The sequence below is a fragment of the Centrocercus urophasianus genome, unplaced genomic scaffold (assembly GCF_019232065.1).
Source record: "Centrocercus urophasianus isolate 14NV4802_14NV808 unplaced genomic scaffold, USGS_Curo_1.0 seq_12, whole genome shotgun sequence".
NCBI classification, from domain to species: domain Eukaryota; kingdom Metazoa; phylum Chordata; class Aves; order Galliformes; family Phasianidae; genus Centrocercus; species Centrocercus urophasianus.
In genome coordinates this window covers 46,260,933-46,281,379 of record NW_024884364.1, presented here as the reverse complement: position 1 = coordinate 46,281,379, position 20,447 = coordinate 46,260,933, and the positions used below count along the sequence as shown (strand labels likewise).

Genomic DNA, 20,447 nt, shown 5'->3' with positions numbered 1-20,447 from the left:
TGCTGCCTGCAGCAGGGCTGCCTGCCACCACCTGAGTGAGAGCAAGAAAAAGCAGGGTCACTTCTGCAGCAAGAGCAACGGCTTCCCCCCAGGATGGAAGCAGCTTGGCTCTTCTCTGGCAGGCAAGGAGCAGCCAACAGCTTTGCCCATGGCCATGCTGCTTCCTCTTGGCTGCTCTTGGCACCGGCCTCTGGAGCATCTACTCACCAGCAGTCGTGCCAGCAGTGTCTGGGGCGTCAGCAGTGGGCCTGCAAAGAGGAAAAAGTGCTGAGTAAGACTCCAAGACACTGCGTGCCCAGCCATGCACACCTCCGCTGTCCCTTCTGGGTGCTACCACAGGTCAGCAGAGCTCACTGGGGGAGTTTTTGCTCCTACCTTGAAACATGGAGCTGACGAAATGGGGATCCAGGTGTTCTATCGGCCGTCCTGTCAGCTCCTCTCTCTCAGCCAGGGCACAGACACAGCGGGAGACTGGGATCAGCATGGCTGTGTACTGCGCTGGCACCACAAACAACAGCAGCCGCGGCCACAGGAGCTGTAGGGAACGAGGCAGTTGAGCAGGTCAGCATTCCTGCTTCTGCTCAGAGAGGAAGAGGACTCTGTGAATTTCTCCGAGTCCTGTGTGCTTCAGAGCACATTGGAGGAGAGACCTGGGGTCTTGGAATGGGACGAGGAACACGTGGAGCAAGGGCAGGGAGCAGCAGCAGGGCAGAGCGTGACTTACTTTGGACATCCCTCTCACAGAGACGTCCAGTGATCCCAGGATGTCCATGCACAGCTCCTGGAGAGCTCCTTCTTCCTGGGCTTCCCGGGCAGAAAGGTCTCCGGCTGCCTGCACGACAGTGGTGTTGAAACACTGGTTATGCTCAGTTCTCAGGAGCCTCTGCGGAGGCTCAGGTGTGGCCCCAGCAGTGCTTCAGTGCCACCCTCCGAGCAGCACGGGTCTTCCAAAAGAAGATGCTGCCCACTGCCCTTACCCTTCTTCCTGTGGCACGGCTGAACTCCCTGAAGATGTGCCCCACCACATCCCAGGCTGAGCAGCTCCAGGTGTTCGAACTGAGCAGATCCTTGATGAAATAAAGAACAGCCGTCCTCACCTGCAAGGGGTCAATTATGGGTGTGATTTTCCTGGTCAGAAGGCAAAGGGAAGCCAGCTGCTCATCAGGGCAGCCCTTTGGGCATGAGCAGAGAATCAAGAGCAGAGGAGAAGCTTTGGCTTGTGACATGAGGGCCAGGCCTTAGCACCAGGCTGTGCGCTTTCCATGCACAGCACAGGGACCTGCCCTCTCCACTCTGCCTGCTCTCCCCACAGGAGCCATCATGACCGTGTGGCCAATGCCCCAGCACCTCTCTAGTCACCCCAGCCCTGCTTGTGCTGGCAGCAGCATCACCACCCCAACAGCACTTTCCTTTCCCAAACCAGCTCACCCGGATGCTGGGGTTGCTGCACAGACGCTGCACAGCCTCGACGACCTGGGGCAGCTTCTCCGTCATCATGGGCTCTGCAAGAGATGCACAGAAGCATGAGCGGAGCCACAGCGCAGATGGCAGAAGGGAGCCCTGGCAGTCCCAAGGCGTGGTACTGAGCAACCCGTGGTACTGACCATCAGAGCGAGCCAGAACACCCAGCAGACCCAGGGCTGCCACGCATCCAGGCTCCCAGTCATCGCCCAGCTGCGACTGCAGAAACAGGATGGTTTCCTCTGGGCAGATCCGGGCTGCAGGGAGGAAATCCCACACTATGTTAGCAAGAACCTCACGCCCATTCCTGAGGTTTGTGAGAGAGGTTTTGGCCAGGGCACAGCCAAGCATGGCCAAAGCTCCTCTCCTTACCCTGCAGCATGATGCAGTGGGTCAGCTGTGCACGACCAGCCTCGCTGTGCTGCTTGCTGTCGTCATAGAGCTGTGGGAACAAGGTCCATTTGATACAATCACATCAGCACTGAGGACGGAAAACACGCTGTGCTGCCCACTCTCATCTCCCTGGGCACTCTCGGGAAGAGGACAGGCAGACAAAACACAGCCCGCCCCACAGCATCCCCGGGAGTACATGCATGGCTCTGGAACAGCCTTGAGCATGCAGGAGCTAAGGCTGAGCCGCCTTATTCAGGGGCTCGGAGCTTTGCAGTCGACTTAGCCGCAAGGGAAACTGCTGTGGGCGCAAGGATAGGCTCCCCTTACCTGGTAGAACACGGCACTGATGATGTCCTGAAACTTGTCCCTTGGAATGACAGCCTCAGTGCCCCCTAAGGCCTCCAGGAAGACTGTGAGGCTCTGCAAGAAACCAGGAGAGGAAGAAAGGGATGAAGCCACATCTAGTCACTTGCGAGTGGAGAAACTGTTTCCCAATTGTTTCTCTGCAGGGAGAAGCTCCTGCACAGGCGTTCTTGTTTATCCCCCACCTCCCAGTGGCACCAAGAGAGTCTCTCTGCTCTCCATGGAGCCGTGTTTGGGCATCATTTGCAGGCATTTCCCACCCAGCAGCCCACTTCTCCCCCATCAGATGCAACTGGCTGTGGTCCCCCCAGTTGTTAGCATAGAGCTCCTCAGGCACTCAGAGCCCCACCACCCAGGTGGTGGTGACAAAGTCTCCCATCCCCAGGAGATAAGCCCCTGTGAGTCTTGGCTCCCTCCTGGCTCTTGTCCAGGCCATTCCTTCTTTGACTGAAGAGCTCAGGAAGCCCCAGACCTCCCTTCTTTCTCCAAGGGCTCCCCACCTCCTCCCTGCATGCCCCTGACCCCTCGTGGCACTTGCAAGGGCCCCACGTCCACCCTGAGCCCTGCGCAATGTCTCTCACCTTGGCCACCCTGCAGGTGTCTTGGATCTCCTGACACGGGTGAACGAGCCAGAGGAGCTGCTCCCAGACGTGCTCTTGGTGCCGCTCCTCTTGCAGGAGAACCTCCAACATGGCAGCCACAGCCCCAAGGACGGCCTGTTTGTCCTGGAGAGGATGGCAGAGGTCCGGTATCAAAGACTGAAGGTCTGCCCTTCCTACACAGAGGGCTTCCTCTTTCTCTTTCTCTTTCCCTTCCCCTTCCCCACACCCCCCCGCCCAGCAGGAGATGGGCTCGCTCTGGAGGGCAGGCAGCTTTTCCCCATACCCTCATCCCCAGCTCTTCCTGCCACAATGCTGTGACATGCAGCTGCTCCCTGGCACAGAGCCACCTCAGGGCCCTTTGCAGAGCCAGCCCACTCCCTCTCATCACCCCTCAGCTCTCAGCCCACTGGGCACAGACAGAGCTGCTGACATGGGTGCTCCTGCTGCCTTCCTGGGCTGGGAATGTGGGGATGCAGCAGTGCTCACCTGTTCCTCCTGGCAGTCCTGCCAGTTCCACATCACGGAGAAGAGCAGCTCGTGAAGGTTCTCATAGATCTGCTCTTTCTCCATGGCAGGCCAGGGGCATTGCATTCCTGTGGACAAGTGAATCTTCACGCCATCCAGCCACTGTTTCACAACTGAAAAAACATAACAAAATACTTAGACAATAATAAGACTATTTTTTTGAAAAAGGGAGTGAGAGAAAAGGGAGCCTGTGAGAGTCTGCAGCAGGGTGAGGTGCAAGGGCTGTCCTGAGGCCCCCTGCTCTGGGGCCGGCACTCACCAGCACAAGCGATGCGCAGGATCTGGCCACTCTTCACCTGGCCCACCACACTGCGCAGGCCTGCCAGCATCAGCCACACAAAGGGGATGCACTGTGGAGCTGCAGAGAGGAAGGAGAGGGCCACAGTCAGAGTCCTGGCAGCGAGGGAGGAGGGGCTGCAGCCCTGCATCCCCCAGCTCAATGCAGATCACACGCGGAGGGCAGAGACCCCTTTCCCGGTTGTTCTAGGTGTCAGGAGGTTGAGGGTACTCTACCATAGGTGCTGAAGATTTTGCTCAGGGTGATGAGCACCAACTCCTTGCACATGTCCCCCGTGGCCTTCAGGTGGCTCTGGAGCTCAGCCATCACCAAGGTGAAGTGCGTCCGAGCCAGAGCCACCAGGACATTGCTGGCAGCTGTCTTGACATTGCTGGTCACGCCCTGGAAGAGAGTCACTGGTGACACGCGGCCCAGGAGACTGCCTGAGGCCCTTGGAAGAGCAAAGCCACCACCATCCGCCAGCAGCACACCAGCGTGGGCAGGCGGTTCCCTTTGCCCTTGGCAGTGAGCCCTCACCTGGGCTGCCGTCAGGTCCCGGGACACCTCTGCCAGCAGCCGGTTCACCACTCCGCACGGCGGGCGGCTGCTGTCTTGGCACAGGGCGCTCTCCAGCTCACAGTACGCCTGCGCTCGGTCACCCTGGGGACAAGGATCAGTCACGCTCGCTTTGCCCGCTGCCACCCATCGCTCGGTGGATGTGCTGCCGGGTCTGGCACCCACGGCACCGTGGCCCTGGGCCAGGAGGGCAAGGGTTGCTGGTTGGATGTGCCCAACTCACCTCCTGATCTTGCAGGCGCCGAAGCAGTGAGGTCGCGGCGCAGGTAGGGACAGGGCTTGACACCCTGCTTCTCTCCCTGCGACGCGTACGCCTGGGCACGCAGCCCACACAAGCAAAGAGACCTGGAAGGAAAGAGCAGAGCAGCTGCTGCAGGTGTTGCTTGGAGCCAGGGCCGAGCACCCGGCCAGCTGTGGGGGGAAAACGCTCCTCCAGCCCCACAGCGCGAGGTTGCGTGTGGTTGGCGGGGACAGGGGAGGGAGCTTTCCCCTTGCTGGGGTGCTGGGGAAACCACGGTGAGCAGCTGCACTCGGCAGAGCAAGGACAGTGCTGCTGGCACGTCCTGAACAGACACTGGAGGCACACGTGTGCCCGGGCAGCGTCGTGGTGTCCAGAGAGGTGGAGGGACTCACCTCGAAGGGCTCTCAGCCTCTCCATGATAGCAGGATGCCTCCAGGTAGACGCAAAGCTCTCTCTGGTTCCACTTCCTGCGGGTCCCACAAGCGGACTGAGCCACCGCTCCCACCGCTCCACAAGGGTGGATGAGGCAGCCACTGTGACACCACACTGCAGTGTCACCTCACAGAGAATGAATGACACGCCCCGGGCTGGGGAGCAGGCAGGTCCCCAGGGCAACCCTGCAGGCCCTCAAACACAGCACGTTTGTGTGATGCAATCGGCTCTGGGGTTCCGGTTCCATGCTGACGCAGGGAATCACCTCAGCGGGTGATGGAGAGCCCCTGCCAGGGAGCAGCTGCTGGGCACCGTTGCCCGGCGTTGTCTTGGTGACTGGGGACTCCACGCCGGGAGGCACTGAGGCCCCCATCTGCTGCCCGACAACCTCTCCACAGAGCTCTGCTGTCTACGGGGGGCACATGTCAGAGATGTTAAGGAGACTCCACCGCATCTGATCAAACAAGAACACCACCATCTGCAAATTGTCATCCAAGTAGGGTCATGGGAGGCTGCCACGAGGAAATGGCAGAATATCAGAAAGAGACTTTGATTGGAAAGACACGAAAGGGATTGGGAGCACCAGGAGTGTTCTCCTCTGTCCTTCTGACTGGAGGCTGGGTCGCAGAAGGAAGGAGGAGAGTAGAGGTGGTAAATTCTTGGCTGATTACTGGGATGGTGTTGGGATCAAGGTTTTGTGTACCTTGATCCTGGACAGGTGTGTGGGCATGAGATGGAACACAGCTGAGCAGTTGGGGCCAAAGTGTTCTGGAAAGCAAGCGGGCTAGATTGATTAAACCACATTTGATGGAGGAATGGAATGGAGTTCCTTGTGAAATGAGGAAAATAAGTTAGGTTAGAAGTTGTATGCCTTCCTGACGTGCTGAATTGGCAGCTACAGATCTGACCTTTCTAAGCCAGGTTTTTGCTGCCGATAACAGATGCTTTTATACAGACCTAGAGAGTTAGTGCGGACAGCGAGTCTCCTGTTTCTCCAAATAACACTGTTAGCTATCCCATGTCTGGAATGCAAGGCAGCAGGCTGGGCAGTAAACCACAAATTAACAAAGAAGCAGCGGATTGGTGGATGAAGTTGATGCTGATAAGAGGACCGTTCAGAGCCAGGCAAGCATCCTCCAACTCCACCCAGGTCAAAGAGTACACAGCCAGGAAGACAACGGCCTTCATCAGAAAGACCACCAGATGATCAGGGAGAAATGCCTCACATGCATGAAGGAACTGAGACTCAGGGCGGGGAAAAATGTCAATCATTCTGGGGACTCACGGCAATAAAACAACCTTTTCTTGGACATCCAATGCATATGTGAGCAGCTTGCTCTTTAAGCATGTGCCTTTCTTGACCTCCCGTACGCAGGCTAGGAGGCAATACCCCCCTGCATCCAGCATAGGTGCGCAGCTGCGTGAACATGCCTGCTTTATGACTGCTCTGTGGTGATACTTTGATTCCGCGTGTCACTTGCAACAGAGAAGGGACTGGGAATGATGTCTTCTTAGTAAACTGTGGAGAGAAACCTGCAGTTGTCCAGTAGGATCTTGTGAGGCCTCCTCAGCGAAGACAACGTTGCCAAGAGCCTGGCTTAAACCTTCCTGCATCCCTCTAGAGATTCCTGCACCCTCTGCTTCCCTACAGTGCCTGTATAGCAATGCACGCTGCGTGGGGAATAAACAGGCAGAACTAGAGATCTGTGCGTGCTTACAGGGGGGTGATGTCATGGCAATCACACATGAGACATGGTGGGACCTGCAGGCTGCAGCAGGCTGCAAGCACACCCTGCTTGCTCCTATCCAGTTTCTCGTCACATAACATCTCCTGCCAGTGACAGACTGAGGGATGAACATATTGGCCATTCAGGATGCACATGGAAACTCAAGCAGTTGGAAACAAACCTTTAAAACCACTGCAGAATATTCTGATAGAAGCCCTCCACGCAACCAGCTTCACCAGTTTGCAGTGCTGCTCTCTGTGCTTTTTGCTGTTGGTCTGTTACTCAAGGAACATCATTTCCATCACAGCAGCCCATCTTGGGGAGGAAGTCCTTCACCGGTCAGAGCCATAACTAATCATCCCTTGCTTTCCAGATTTCCAAGAATAATGTGATCTAATTCTTCCGAGGCAGGAAATGCTCGAATCAGATGTTAGAGTCTGTTCCATAATTCTGAACAAACCAATTGATTCAGCTATGATAAGGAAGAGTGTCTGAACTTTTGCCACCTCCCATTTGGCTTTTACAGTCCTAATATCAGAGAGATTTAATACAAAAGTACACTACAGCCAATTCAACGCTTTGCAAACCTACAGAAAATGGTGTAAGAGGTATTAATAATAATAGTGAAGATTACAATTCTCTGTGTGATTAATGGTATCTCTTGTATCAATATTTGTAATTCTGCCATTTCTTGATTTTCAGTCAGGAAGCAAGGGCACGTTTTTCACCATTTATCACAACTTTGGTGCTTAAGCTTTCTGCTGAAAATATGAAGACAGATTCTGTTCTCAGCCAAAAACAGCTTGTATAGCTGTTCTCAGCCACATTTTGTACTCTTTTGATTTCACTACGAACACTTTGATCTACACTATCGTTACCAAGAGCAGAACTTGAGTTTGCCTTCCCCACTAGAAGCACTTCTAGCGAGTGACCACTTGCCAGTTCTCTTTTAGGTCTTTAGGAAGGATATAATCTCCCCAGTTCCACTTCATTGGAAACTGCTGCTCCCATTTCCTGTACGAAGATTTCAGAAAGTTCAAATTTTCATTTCAGCAAAAGGAACTGCATTGTTCTATGATTCTATTATTGCTCTGTTTTCTGAGAAAAGGAACTGCAAACTCCTAAATGTACATATAAGTTAATAAACAAAGTAATCATGGTGGCAATTTTCCCGGTTTCTTGTTTGATGGCATGGATGAACTGTTCAGCAATTGTCTAACCAACATTTTCCAGCTATTTCTGTGGATATTTAACCATTTATCAGCTGGCAGAGTATCTCACCTTGCTGACTAGAAGTCTGTTCTTCTTAGAGAAGTAGATACTTAGCACAGCCAACATTGAAATCTCAAGGAAAGCAAGCTGTTATAGTAACACTGATTTTATCCTGGAACACCCTGCAAAAAATACAAATATATGTATACGTACCTTTACACAAGTATAGGAATATAACAAGTATATCATATTCATCTTTTGGTTTACTTGAGGAGTAACTGAGAAAGCTTTATGACAGAATCACAGAATCATAGAATTGTAGGGGCTAGAGTGGACCTCTAGAGATCATTTTAGTCCAACCTCCCTGCCAAAGCAGTCTCCCTAGACCAGTTGCACAGGTAGGCATCCAGGTGGGTCTTGAACATCTCCACAGAAGGAGAATCCACAACTTCTCTCGGCAACCTGGTCCAGTGCTCTGTCACCCTCACTGCGAAGAAGAAGTTCGTATGCACATTTGAATGGAACTTCCTATGCTGCAGTTTGTGGCCGTTTCCCCTTGTCCTATCACCACACCTTGCTGAAAAGAGCCTGGCCTCATCCCTTAGCCTCCTGCACTTTAGGTATTCATAGACATTGATCAGATCCCCTCTCTCTCTTCTTTTCTCAAACCTGAACTGACCCAGGTCACTCAGCCTTTCCTTCTAAGAGAGGTGCTCCAGGCCCTTTTGTCTCCGGAACAACCATTCATTAGAGCAAAGATGGTTTAATGGAGAAGGCTGTGAGTGAGAAACCTGCCTCAAATCATGGCCTCCTTTGTTCTGATCTCCATCCTGGGGAGACTTATCACAAGGGGCAAGTCATGCTCCTTGTGTCTTCCCTGCTGAAGTGAGTCTGGGCCAGTTCTGAAAAGCCATGCTGCCTGTCTCCTCCTCTGTAAAGCTTTGGACTCGTTGGGATAGGCTTTGTCCCACACTTTGTTGCTGCACGAGCCACAAAAACAATGCAAAAAAGGAAGTCCGACCTCAACTCCGTAACCAGCTGTGTGTAATACTCGGAATGGAGCGACCGCAGCAACAGCGTGGCGTCCCTTAAGTACTTAGCGAGAGTGTGCCTGGAAGCGCCCTTGGTACGAGGCAGGATCCTTTCTTGTCAGCAGAGGGCAGCACGGGCCACGTCAGCGAATAGAGCCGAGCGCATTTACGTACAAATCGTACGAGTTTTCGCTGTCACGGAGAGTGAAGCCCATCATACATCTGTAAGCGTGCCAGAAAGACGCATCTTTCCCAGAACCACTGTGAATTCTCTGTGTACAACGCATACGACAGAGGAAAGCTCGCGGCCTAGCCAGCCCCGGATCCCGCCGGCAGCAGGCCGCGCTGCCCACAGCCGAGCGCCGCTCGCAGACGCGGCGGAACGCAGCGCTGCCCGGGAGGCGGGGAGGGCTGCGGCGCGTTGAGGCCCAGCGCGGAGGTAACGTGGGGCCCGTAGTGCTGCGTGTTCCCCAGCGGCACGGCACTCTGCTTGCCGGTGTTGCCCCGGGGTGAGGCTGAAGGAGGCGGTTGGGCCCGGGGCGGGGTGGGAGGAGTTGAGAACGGGGGGTTCATGGTATTAACTCTGATGTATTCATGTGGCTGTGCACTGAAGGTGGATTCCTATAAAATTCGTACGTCTTTGTGGTTGGGTAGAAGGCAGTTCTGCTGAGAGGCAGGAAGAGCTCTGATTTCTGCTTTCATTTCAAAGCCCTGGAATATGATTTATTGCAAAAATCTTTGAAATCTGTTTTCCCACATAAGAAGGGATGCAGAAATGTTTTTGGGTTTCAAGGCCAGCTATGAAAATTCCCCAATTTCCTCTTAGGCTTTGAGTTTCAAATGGCATTTGATCTTTTTCTTCGTGTGTGTGTGTGTATGTATAAGGAATTTAGGTGCCCAAGGCAAGAAATCTGGTTGTTTTTTCAGGACTGTGCTATGCACCATCTCAGCTGTAACACCGACCGTATTTTTTGAGAAAATTTGTTACACTGTTAGGAACACTCGATTGTTTCTGATCTTTGCCTTGGCTGTAATCTGGGTTTTCTTCCAACTGCATAGAATTCTTTGAGGAAAAATCATCTGCATCTCAGGCAGGAATAAAGGAGAAGATTGATGCTGTGCCTGCTCTACCTTTCCAAGACATTCTCTATACTTTCTTGTGTGCATTTTTATTTTGTCTTGGTTTATCAGTAGAAGTTGGCTGCACTAAGAAAAGGTAGACTATGGTTTTGAATCTTTGGAGATGTATAGCTGAAGCAAGGCACTTACCCCAAATATTTTTGGAGAGGGTGGGTTTTTTTTCCCAAGGGTTAGCTCCTTAGTTTTTAAACTGAGACAGGGGAGGTTTAGATTAGATATTAGGAGGAAGTCTTTTACTCAGAGGGTGGTGACACGCTGGAACAGGCTGCCCAGAGAGGTTGTGGATGCCCCATCCCTGAGGCATTCAAGGCCAGGCTGGATGTGGCTCTGGGCAGCCTGGTCTGGTGGTTGGTGACCCTGCACATAGCAGGGGGGTTGAAACTAGATGATCATTGTGGTCCTTTTCAACCCAGGCCATTCTGTGATTCTATGATGATTCTATGATTAGTTAGCAGAAAACCTCTCAGACTGGTTTGTTTTTCTCCATGCATTGATTTTCATTTTTAAAAACTTCTGATTCTGCACGATGTTTTAGGATGACTGTATTTCAAACTTGAAGTAGCCTACTTTTTTTTTTGTTTGTTTTCCCTTTAAGAGCAAACTGACTTGTTAGATCTCTATTGATCACCATTGCTAATTCTTGTACACACAGTGACTCATTACACCATGCATTCAAGTGTGAGAGATGGTTATGATTTGGTAAGAAAGGACCTCAGCAGTTCAGTATTACAGAGCGTAATTAAAAATGCAAGCCCGTTTCTACCTTCACTTGGAATTCAGATGGATGTTCTCATACTTTGCTGAAGTTAAGTAGAATGGAAATGCCTTGTGTAGTTGTAGGAGAGATAGGGATGCTTATTTTGTACTGCACTGAATTATGATATCATTCATCCTTTTGTTCTTGCAGCTCTACAGGAACAATTATTATGCATTTCATAAATTCAGAAAAAGAATGTTATTGCATATGCACCTTTTTCTTGAATTTCTTCTCAGAACGAGGAAGACCACAGAACTCTGCTGGCTGAGTACATATTCAGTTAATTTTACCAATGTTTGTTCAGCAATAATTTGCCAAATAGAATTAAATCAAGTAGGAAAGCAGTAAAATTCTGAATTTTTTAAATGTCAGATGAAAAAAACTGTGTGTGGCACAAAGACTGGATGAGGGATTAAAGCCTTCCCTCCAGCCTATGACCAGGCATCTCTGGGGACACAGGATGTTTGTTTTTTTGTTTGTTTGTTGTTGGGGAGTTTATTTTGCCAAATTTTATGCAAGTAAGTACACTAAAAATGTAAAATTTCCTAAAGGCCATAGAGAAATTGTTTTCTCCCTGAGCTGAATTTTCTCATTATGCACTTATGTGACACACTCACAAGTCTGCATGGGTTTGCTATACTACAGCTCCCTCAAGTGGTAAAATATTTTCCCATTTAAACCTGCAGCTAACTTAACGTGAAACACTTCAGAATCCTTCAGAAGGTGGTGGAGTCATCGTCCCTGCAAGTGTTCAAGAAACGTTTAGCTGTTGTGCTGAGGGACATAGTTTAGTGGAGAAATATTGGTGGTAGGTGGACTAGATAATCTTGGAGGTCTTTTCCAGCCTTGATGATTCTATGATTCTGTGGTTCTGTGACTGTGGTCTTCATTTAGCAGCTGACCTGCCAAGACAGCTTGGGCAGGACACTTTACTATCACAGATCATAGAATTATATACAATACTATCACATAATCATAGATATAATATAGATAGAATACTATCACAGAATCATAGGTGGTTTGGAAGAGACCTTTAAGATCATCTAGTTCCAGCCTCCTGCTGTAGGCAGGGACATCTCCTGCTAGACCAAGTTGCTCGAAGCCCCATCCAGCCTGGCCTTGAATCACATCCGGGGAGGGGGCATCCACCACCTCTTTGGCACACCCCAGAGAGGTGTTTAGGTTTCGTTGTGTGAGCTTCAGAACTAGGGAGAATGATGAATGTTTGTAGACTGCCAAGAGTCGTTTTACTTGTTTCCCTGTTTGCTGATTAACTTGTTTCAAACAGTGCTTTTGCATGTCTGACAGCAGAAAACAACAACCCCTTGTCAGTATGCAGGTTATCTGCCTGTTGCCTAGCTTAGAACAAGCTTGCAGAATTCCACCTACAAAGCATTCATGTGCCTGGGAGAGGAACATAGGCTGCAGATTTTTGATTTTGCCATTATGCTACAAAACATCAAAACCCTGTTATACAGCAGAACATCAGTGTTCAACGAATAGGAGTGTGAGTAAGAAAGAACTCAGGCTTACTCTGCTTTGGTTCAGTGTGAACTTTGGCTAGAAAATGCCCTCCAGTGTTACCACTGCATCAGTAATTCTTTGTTTCTCTTTCTAAGAACATGGAAAACATGCAGTAGTCTGAGAGAATTTTCTCACGTCTTGGTTCTAGAAATTTCCTTGACATACTGACTTAATATGAAATGTTATGCAGGATTCTCTGTTTTAAGCACTCTGCCTCAACCTTTGAAGGAAGCTAGAAGTTACAAAACGTACTGGCTTTGTGCTTGTTCTCAACATCAGTCTTAAGGATTAAAATCCAGTTGCCACTTGATTTACAGAGCAGCACTGCATAAACAGTGTTTCTTATTTCTCATCATACTGCCTTTTGATATGGAAGTTGAGATGAAATTTGTGATTGTCTAGGTAGTGGAGTACTTTATGGGTATGCATCACTTTTCAGCTCTAAGTATTTAAAGGTCCTTTGAGGACCACATACACACAGCAAACCAGTGTCATTCCAAAAGTGCTTTCCCCTCAGAAACTTCCTTCTCATTTGTCATTGATGAAGGCGTATTTATTGCTTTCACTTAGTTGTTTCCCTGCTAGTTGTTTCTTGTGTTTCTACTTGCAGCCTATGAATATCCCACTCCACTGAAGAAGTTAGTTACAGATTTCAATTCTATTCTTGTCATGTGTTTTGATGTGTTTTTTTTTTTCTCTTACATAGCTTTGCTGAGTGAGGAGGTCACCCAGTTCTCCTTGCTGTTTGTCATACGAGCTGAGGAAAGCACTTCTTTGGAAGTGATGTCTGGACATAAATGTGAGTAGTTTAATAGCTAACTGAATTTCCAGAATTAGTTTTAAACTTTTAAATTTTCATCCCCACATTCAGTTATCCAGTTTTGTTTAACTGCTACCATAACCTTTACTTGAATTTGTTGTTGGATAAACTTGAAAAAGTAAATGCACGACAATGTAGATCTTAGAATTTCTAGAAACTTAATCACTGCATTAATGTGGGAAAAGTCCTAAGGTAGAACATATAGATTATATTTAATACAGTCCAAGACAGACTACTGGAAGGTAAAAAGAAAACAAAAACACCTTTGTCACAGAGGATAAGTGTATGCATGGACTAATTATCACCAAAGCACTCTGTGGGGGAATTTCTTTATATGTCCATAGTCGTGAATACCCTGAGTGGGAGATAGGAAAGTTCTGCAGTTTATATGGCAGGCTCCTATCCGTGTGGCTTTTCCTCACTGTGCATACATGCCAGTGCACTAAAACTGAAAATAAATAAACCAAAATAAAATGTATGTAGTTTATGCTGCATACTAAATGTTGAAAATACAGAAGGCTGTCTTGCGTTTGGGTAAGTAAATTTTGCAGTATGTGTAACATAATACATAATGTGTATAGCTAGTTTCAACCACTGAAGAAAATTACATTTGAAGTGGCATGCATTAGAAGGAGTGGAGCTGAATCTAAGGCATGGGGCAGTTATACTGTTTGAGCATTTAACAGTGCATTTGCCTCTGCCCTAGACTGCATGAAAAGCAATATATACCAGCAGATCATCATCTTCTAATGTCAGCTGCTGAATGTTTGAGAGATGGGAAGCTGTCTTGCTGTAACCATGGTCACCCTGCTTAAGAAAACAACTCTCTCCACTCTTACAGACTCTGTGGTTGGATACCAGAACAAGTGAGGAAGGATTAAACTCTATGTGCTTTTCATTATGGCAGTTTAACAAATATATTTGAAAAAGTGTATCTCTGTTTTCCCTCTGTTTCTGAAACTACTTTAGTAAAATAATTTCTGTTATAGACAATATTGAGCTCTCACAAGACTTCAAAATGTCAGGCAAGAATTAGCTGTTTAAAGACAAGTGAAGTGAAAGCAGACAGCATTTGCCATGGAGGTCAGGCTGGTCTGTAGTCTGTGCTTGTAGAAACGTAATGAAAATAGATGCTCACTTTCTTGTCTTTCTCCTTTTCTTTTGAGCTCCAAGGCCCTACCTAATGTTTAAACTTATTTCTGGCATGCACAGTACAACTGAAAACTGCAAAATGTGCAAATTATCCAGCTGTATCTCTTCCCTCTCTCTTGGAAGGTTTCATCATGGAAATAGTGATGGTGCAAGAAATGTACTTGTGAGTTCCTTCAAATGTGACTGTGTGTAGCTGGCGTTGTATCAGTTTCTAAGTGCAATTGACCTTTTATAGGATCAGTTTGCATGCAACTTCAGCCAACACATTTTTGTGCAGATATGGATGACTAAATCATATGAAAAGAGGACACATGCTCACAGCATACCATTCAGTGTGTCTACACATTTAATTCTATTCAGCACCAGAATAATGTTAGCAATGTTTGTGCATAGCAATGCACTAGGCATCTTTTTGAAAGGATTTTTCAGTAATCAGAAGGAAATCTCATTCCAGTCCTAAAACCCTGCTTTCTGAAATGTCTTTTTCTCTTTTCATTTAACACCAGTCAGAATATATGGGAGCATGCTTCAATAAAGCTGTTGCTGTAAGACAATACATGTATCAGTATTAAGGTACATGTGATGTGTCTTTAACTTTTAAGAATTTGCAAAAGTAGCAATTAGGAGTTTGCAGATATCACTGTTGTCAAATCAGTTTGTAGGTGTCACTGTTTTTGAGCGGCCTTGATGATCAAACTGTAACATAATAACAGAGCTAGAAAGGGAAAGAGCAGTGATAGGGACGTGTTAAAAGTTTACCAGTCTGATGTGACTCTCTGTTAGCAGTGAAGAGATGATTTTGGAAGAGAGAGAATGCATGGTCTCTTGCATAACCAGAGAAAGGTTTCAGTATTGCTGGTGATCATGGGTCACATATGAGCCAGAGTGTGATTTGGGGGTTATGATCCATTGAGTTACATTAGTATCACTTGCCTAATCGTACTGTGGAGTAGTTCTTAATCTTAGCTTTACAGCTTCTAATAAAATGTGTGCAGCATACTCTTCATTAATTGTACAAATTACTCATATTAGGTTGTGGCAATACTTAAAAGTTCTTCAGAACACCTGAAAATTCTGATATCTTCAATAAGGTCTTGAAAAAATCAATTAGGTATTTTTTGTTAGATTCCATTCCCACATTTACTCGGTAGTTTTATTCTTTTAAAGTAAGAAAAGCTTGAGGAAAAAGTCTGAAATGAAGGATCAGTCCTCATACATCTCATCTGTCTGTAATAGAAGTTAACTTTAATTGGAACTTGCATGTTTTATTAAAATCAAGACAACAGAACAGATAATCAAGCATCTCAGTACTTAGAACAATTTATGAAAAAGGTCTTGCCAAATTAGGGTGTAGTTATTGTGATGTCTGTTTAAAAAAAAAAAAAGTTTTTTTTTCTGATGTTCTGTATCACTGCAATGTTTATTTGTAGTCAGATACTTGGAAATACTGAAAAGTGGGAAAAGATGTTGAAATACAGATTCACAGAAGTTGAGACTTAGAGTTTTTTTTCTGAGAAAGATCATTTTGCACGTTTTGGAAAGATGGCAGCAGAATCTTGCTTGGTTTGAGGTAAATTTTCATGTTGCAATTTGTAACTTTCAGATTAAATAAGTTGCAGTGTTTACTTCTACAAGTCTGTCCTTGAATACTATCAGGAAGGTAGTACAGAACGTATTCAGCAATGAGGACACTGTGTTATTCAAATAGCTGCTGCAGCAGAAGGACAGGATTTTTAATACATTTGTAATTTGTGCAATTTTTCCATTGCATTCTCCAAAACCAGCATTTTTAGTAAATTGAATCTGTTTGACACTAATCCTGTAAAAACTCTGATATTTTCACAGAATCACAGAATCACAGAATTGTAGGGGTTGGAAGGGACCTTTTTTGGTCCCTTCCCTTTTGATTTTGCTGCCTTATGAGTGAGGAGGGGATGACATGTTGCCTATAAAGCTTCCCTTTCTATGTTTTGGAAAAAGTATAAACTTACAGCAGATTTTATACATCAACAAGTGTTTATCTGTTGCTTTCAGTGAAAAATACTGAATTTCAGAACTCCTTGGTAGTCCAGTGGTATGAGTGCTAATGCATTAAGCACCACAAAATCCACCTGTACTCTCAGCTGACAGAATGGCTTTGTAGTTACTTATCTCCTGTAGTAGCTGAGACTTTCCCTGGATACTTCTATTTTGCTGTATGTGCATAGAAAAACAGCTTTGATTTGACATTTTTATTGTGCTGGCAGTGTCCTTCTTGGTGCAATGTTTGGTAAATAACTGTTTTTTCCTTAAAAACTAGTTTCACACCCTAATTTTTAATAGTTAACTCTGCCTCAGCAGAAGTTCCCAAGCCCTTCTTTCTGCCAGCTTTTTCCTTGCTTGAGTTAGACTAGTATGCCCACTTACACTTTCTCAAGGTCTGGCTTCCTGGGTTCTATGTTTGTTCTGCTAATTCCACAGCAAACCATTTCAAGAAAAGGTTGGAAAAACCAGTGATATATCCAAATAAAATAGTGTAAAAGAACATACAAGATAAAAACAAGCTGGTGATAATATAAAGAAAATGATGTAATAAGTGTCCTAGTTGCAGAAATTGTTCTGTGTTTTTTTCTTATTTCAGATTTAAAAATGTCTGACCAGAAAAATATTATATACAGAATCCATTGTATTGAAAAGTTACTCTCTGAGAACAATTTCCAAGATATTGAGGATCATCTTAGAGAGCTTGAAGATGTCAGTATGACTGTAGAATATCTTCAGGAGACTGAAGTTGTCAAGATTGTATACAGAGTACTCAAGAGCTGCCCTTCAGCAGAGCTGAAGAAGAAAGCAAAGCAGCTGTTATCAAGATGGAAAGCACTTTACAAGAATAACCGTCTTCAGTCAGTGCAAGTCAAGAAGTCAGTTTCTGTGTGTGTGGGTGAGGAATCTGAACATCTTGGGATTCCTGGAGAACAGTTGCTGTCTGAAGGCCCTTGTCAGCAGGTGGTATTAGATGCTGCCCCTTCTAAAATGTTGGTCCCACCACAAACCACTAAAAAAGTGGTAAGTAACAACGCAGAGGGCAGCATAGATCAGCTTTCCCCTTTTGAGGCAGGACGCATCGATAATGAAGGTTCTAAACCTCTTGTTAATGAAGCAGGCTTGCAGCAGGATCACATGAGAGCTCTGAGGTGTAAATGCACAGATCTTCTTTATAAAGCTTTGACTGGTTCTGCCAAAGACTGCCAAGACAAAGAAGAAACTGATAAATGGCTAGAGCTGTCTAAAGAAATTGAAGAACATGTTTTTGCTCTTCATTCTAAAAATGACAAAAAGTATAAAAATTGCATCAGAAGTAAAATCTCTAACCTGAAGAACCCTAAAAGTTGCAATTTAAAACATAACCTTTTTTCAGGGACTTTGAGTCCAAAGGCTTTTGCCGAGATGACAGTGATGGAAATGGCCGGTGATGAACTGAAACAGCTCAGGGCCCTGTACACAGAGTCCTCCATTCAAGAACATCAGCTTCCACAAGTTATTAATGGCACACAGACAAGCAAAATAAAGTGTAGGCGCTGTGAAAAATTTGATTGCACTGTCACTATGATTGCCAGAGGAACTCTCTTTCTTCCAGGCTGGGTGCGAAACACAAATCCAGATGAACAAATGTTGACCTTTGTTATTTGTAATGAATGTGGAGAACAATGGTATCACAGCAGATGGATTTGTTTGTAATGCTCACTCACTTTAAGAAGTCACTCAAAAGCACAGATAAGAGAAGATGTCTCTTGAAACCGTGTAGTGTAAAAGCGGATATTGACACTACGTAGACACAAAAATTGCAAAAGCACTTTTAAAAGTTGCTAAGTTATTTTTGAAGATCTACTGAAATTTGTTTGGTTGAGGTTTCTTTGTTTGCTTTTTTTTTTTTTTAAAGTGGTATGGCTATGTGTTAAAAAAAAAAAATAAATAAAGGGTCCTATTTAGCAAACTTAATTTTCTTGTATGACAAGAACACCCATCTAATTGATGAAGGGAAGCCATCTGATGACATCTTTTTCATTTTCATTGAAGCTTTCAATACTGTTTCTGACAGAATGCTTCTGAACAAAATGCCCAGCCTACAGTTAACCAAAAAACATAAAGTGATGTGTGAGCAGTTGGCTGATGGGATCAGTCCAAAGGGTTATAGTAAATTGAGTTACATCAGGATGGTAGCTGCTCACTAGTGCAGTTCCCCAGAGCTCCATTTTAAATCCAGTTCTCTTCAATGTTCTCACAAATTACTTGTATGTAGGAGGTGTTTTGAGCAAGTCTGCTGATGATACTAAATTGGGAAGAGCTCTACTGACTCTGTTGAGGGTGAAGAGGCCTTGCAGAGAGATCTTGACAAATTAGAGGACTAGGCAATCACCAACAAGAGCAAGTGCTGGATTCTGCACCTGGGAAAGCTTCTGCACCTGGGAAAGTTCAGACTGCTGAACTAGAGGCTGGAAAGCAGCCCCATGGAAAGGGATCTGGAAGGCTCAGGTTTATGGCAAGTTGAACATGAGCCAGCAGTGTGCCCTGGCAGCCTAAAGGGCCAACCTTACCCTGGGGTGCACCAGGCCTGGTACTGCTGGGCAAGGGCAGGGGTTGTTCTGCTCTGCGCTGTGCAGCCTCCCCTGCGCTGGGTGCAAGTTTGGGTGCTACAATGTAAGAAGGACATGAAACTATTAGAGAGCGTCCAAAGGAAGGCAATGAAGCCTGGTGTAAAGTCTGGAGGGTAAGTTGTATGAGGAGCGACTGAGGCCTCTTGGTTGGCTCAGTGCAGAGCAGAGGAGCTGAGGGGGGACCTGACTGCGGCTGCAGCTCCTCACACGGAGCGGAGGGGCAGCGCTGAGCTCTGCTCTGTGTGACAGCGACAGGGCCCGAGGGAACGGCGTGGAGCTGCGTCAGGGGAGGGCGGCTGGGGGTCAGGGAAAGGGGCTGCACCACAGCGCGGTGGGCGGGGAACGGGATGCACAGGGCTGTTAATACTCATTAATACTTGCACCCTCAGGATTGCAAACTGACTATTTTTAAGTAGTTTTCTGTGGTAATCCAATGCAAGCAGGCATTCTTCCATTTCCTTCCTTCTCAATCAAAATCAAACCCGATAACAGTTTTTAACTGTATTTGTTACAAAGCTAGACATTAAAAGATTAAAATATGTGTGCAAATTTTGTGAAACTCAGTAATCATTAATAGAATTTCTGTTCCTGCTAGAAAAGCTGGAGTCCTTTGCTTTACCCAGGAGTTACTTGTTCTGTTTAAACTGCTATAACATAGATAGCTGCTAAGTTCTTGATACTACCTTAAAGCCAGGCGCAAAATAATTCTGCTTCTGAACTAGACTGCAATCTGGATCAAGGCAGAGGCCTAGAAGTACTGGTGGAAAAGAAAAAAAAACATTGGGAGGCAGGGAAAATGAGGAGAGCCTGCTGTAATTATGTTATATAAATATATAGGAAACAAGGCCTTGCTTATTCCAGCGTTGGTGGAAAAATCTTGTCTAGTTTCAGTTTCACACCTAGTTCATTTTGATAAATGTGTGAAAATCTAGCATTTAGCAATTGGAGAAACTGAATACAAAATCACAAGTCTTCTTATTACTTTCTTGATCATCTCACACCATCAGTTATTTTAACCTAACACAGTTCATTACCACTTCATTTTTTTTCCGTCTGTGATTGTATCCACTCCTCATGACTGAAAAGATTTAGCATAAAACAGGTGTCCTGTGGTGTCATGTGCTGCTACATATCAGTACTCTGCAGACGTGCAGGTGCCAAATGTGAGTGGCAATCACGCAGACAATCACTCAGGCGAGTCATGCAGACTTTGCTCTTATTTGAAAAGGTGCGGTCTCAGTTTCACTATGCAAAGTACCGTTCCAGGCTGCAGTCTGTCAATAGGTTATGTCGTCTCTACCTGGACTGTGTAAGTGCCCAAGCTTAAAATGTTTGCCTGGATAAGATTATGTGCTTTGGCTCAAATTGGCTCTGAAGAGTCAACCTGCAACCAGACATCGTGTGCACCAGCATGAGAGTAGAGATTACTGGAACACAGGGAATGTCAGAACCCCAAAGCAAGAATAAAAAAGAAGTTTTGAAAGGTGAAATTTGTTTATGTTGTTTTTTTTCTAGGTTTGTTCCCAATGGGAAAAAAATCTCTCAACTTCTTGAACTGGGGACTATTGCTTTTCATCTAA

At 46.3% G+C, this 20,447-nt stretch overlaps 1 protein-coding gene across 4 annotated transcripts; it reads left to right on the top strand.

Annotated features, from left to right (window-relative positions):
• Nucleotides 1–8,981: 8,981 nt before the first annotated feature.
• Nucleotides 8,982–19,065, top strand: TCEANC (transcription elongation factor A N-terminal and central domain containing). 4 transcript variants are annotated; one of them, XM_042810840.1, is made up of 3 exons: nucleotides 8,982–9,064; nucleotides 12,968–13,060; nucleotides 16,854–19,065. In XM_042810840.1, the coding sequence occupies exons 2-3, from the start codon at nucleotides 13,045–13,047 to the stop codon at nucleotides 17,948–17,950; spliced, it is 1,113 nt and encodes a 370-aa protein (XP_042666774.1). In that variant the 5' UTR covers nucleotides 8,982–9,064; nucleotides 12,968–13,044; the 3' UTR covers nucleotides 17,951–19,065. The 4 variants fall into 4 exon arrangements, with proteins under 4 accessions (XP_042666774.1, XP_042666773.1, XP_042666775.1 ...); XM_042810839.1 differs by lacking the exon at nucleotides 8,982–9,064 and adding an exon at nucleotides 9,225–9,279; XM_042810841.1 differs by lacking the exon at nucleotides 8,982–9,064 and adding an exon at nucleotides 9,303–9,349.
• The last annotated feature ends 1,382 nt before the right edge of the window (nucleotides 19,066–20,447 follow it).

Excerpts from the sequence above, each read along its gene's own strand:
- TCEANC (XM_042810838.1), top strand. The coding sequence starts at position 10,858 with ATGATATCATTCATCCTTTTGTTCTTGCAGCTCTACAGGAACAATTAT. Across the intron at positions 11,006-12,967 it reads CACAGAACTCTGCTGGCTGA|CTTTGCTGAGTGAGGAGGTC; the intron begins GTACATATTCAG and ends TCTCTTACATAG. Across the intron at positions 13,061-16,853 it reads AGTGATGTCTGGACATAAAT|ATTTAAAAATGTCTGACCAG; the intron begins GTGAGTAGTTTA and ends TTCTTATTTCAG.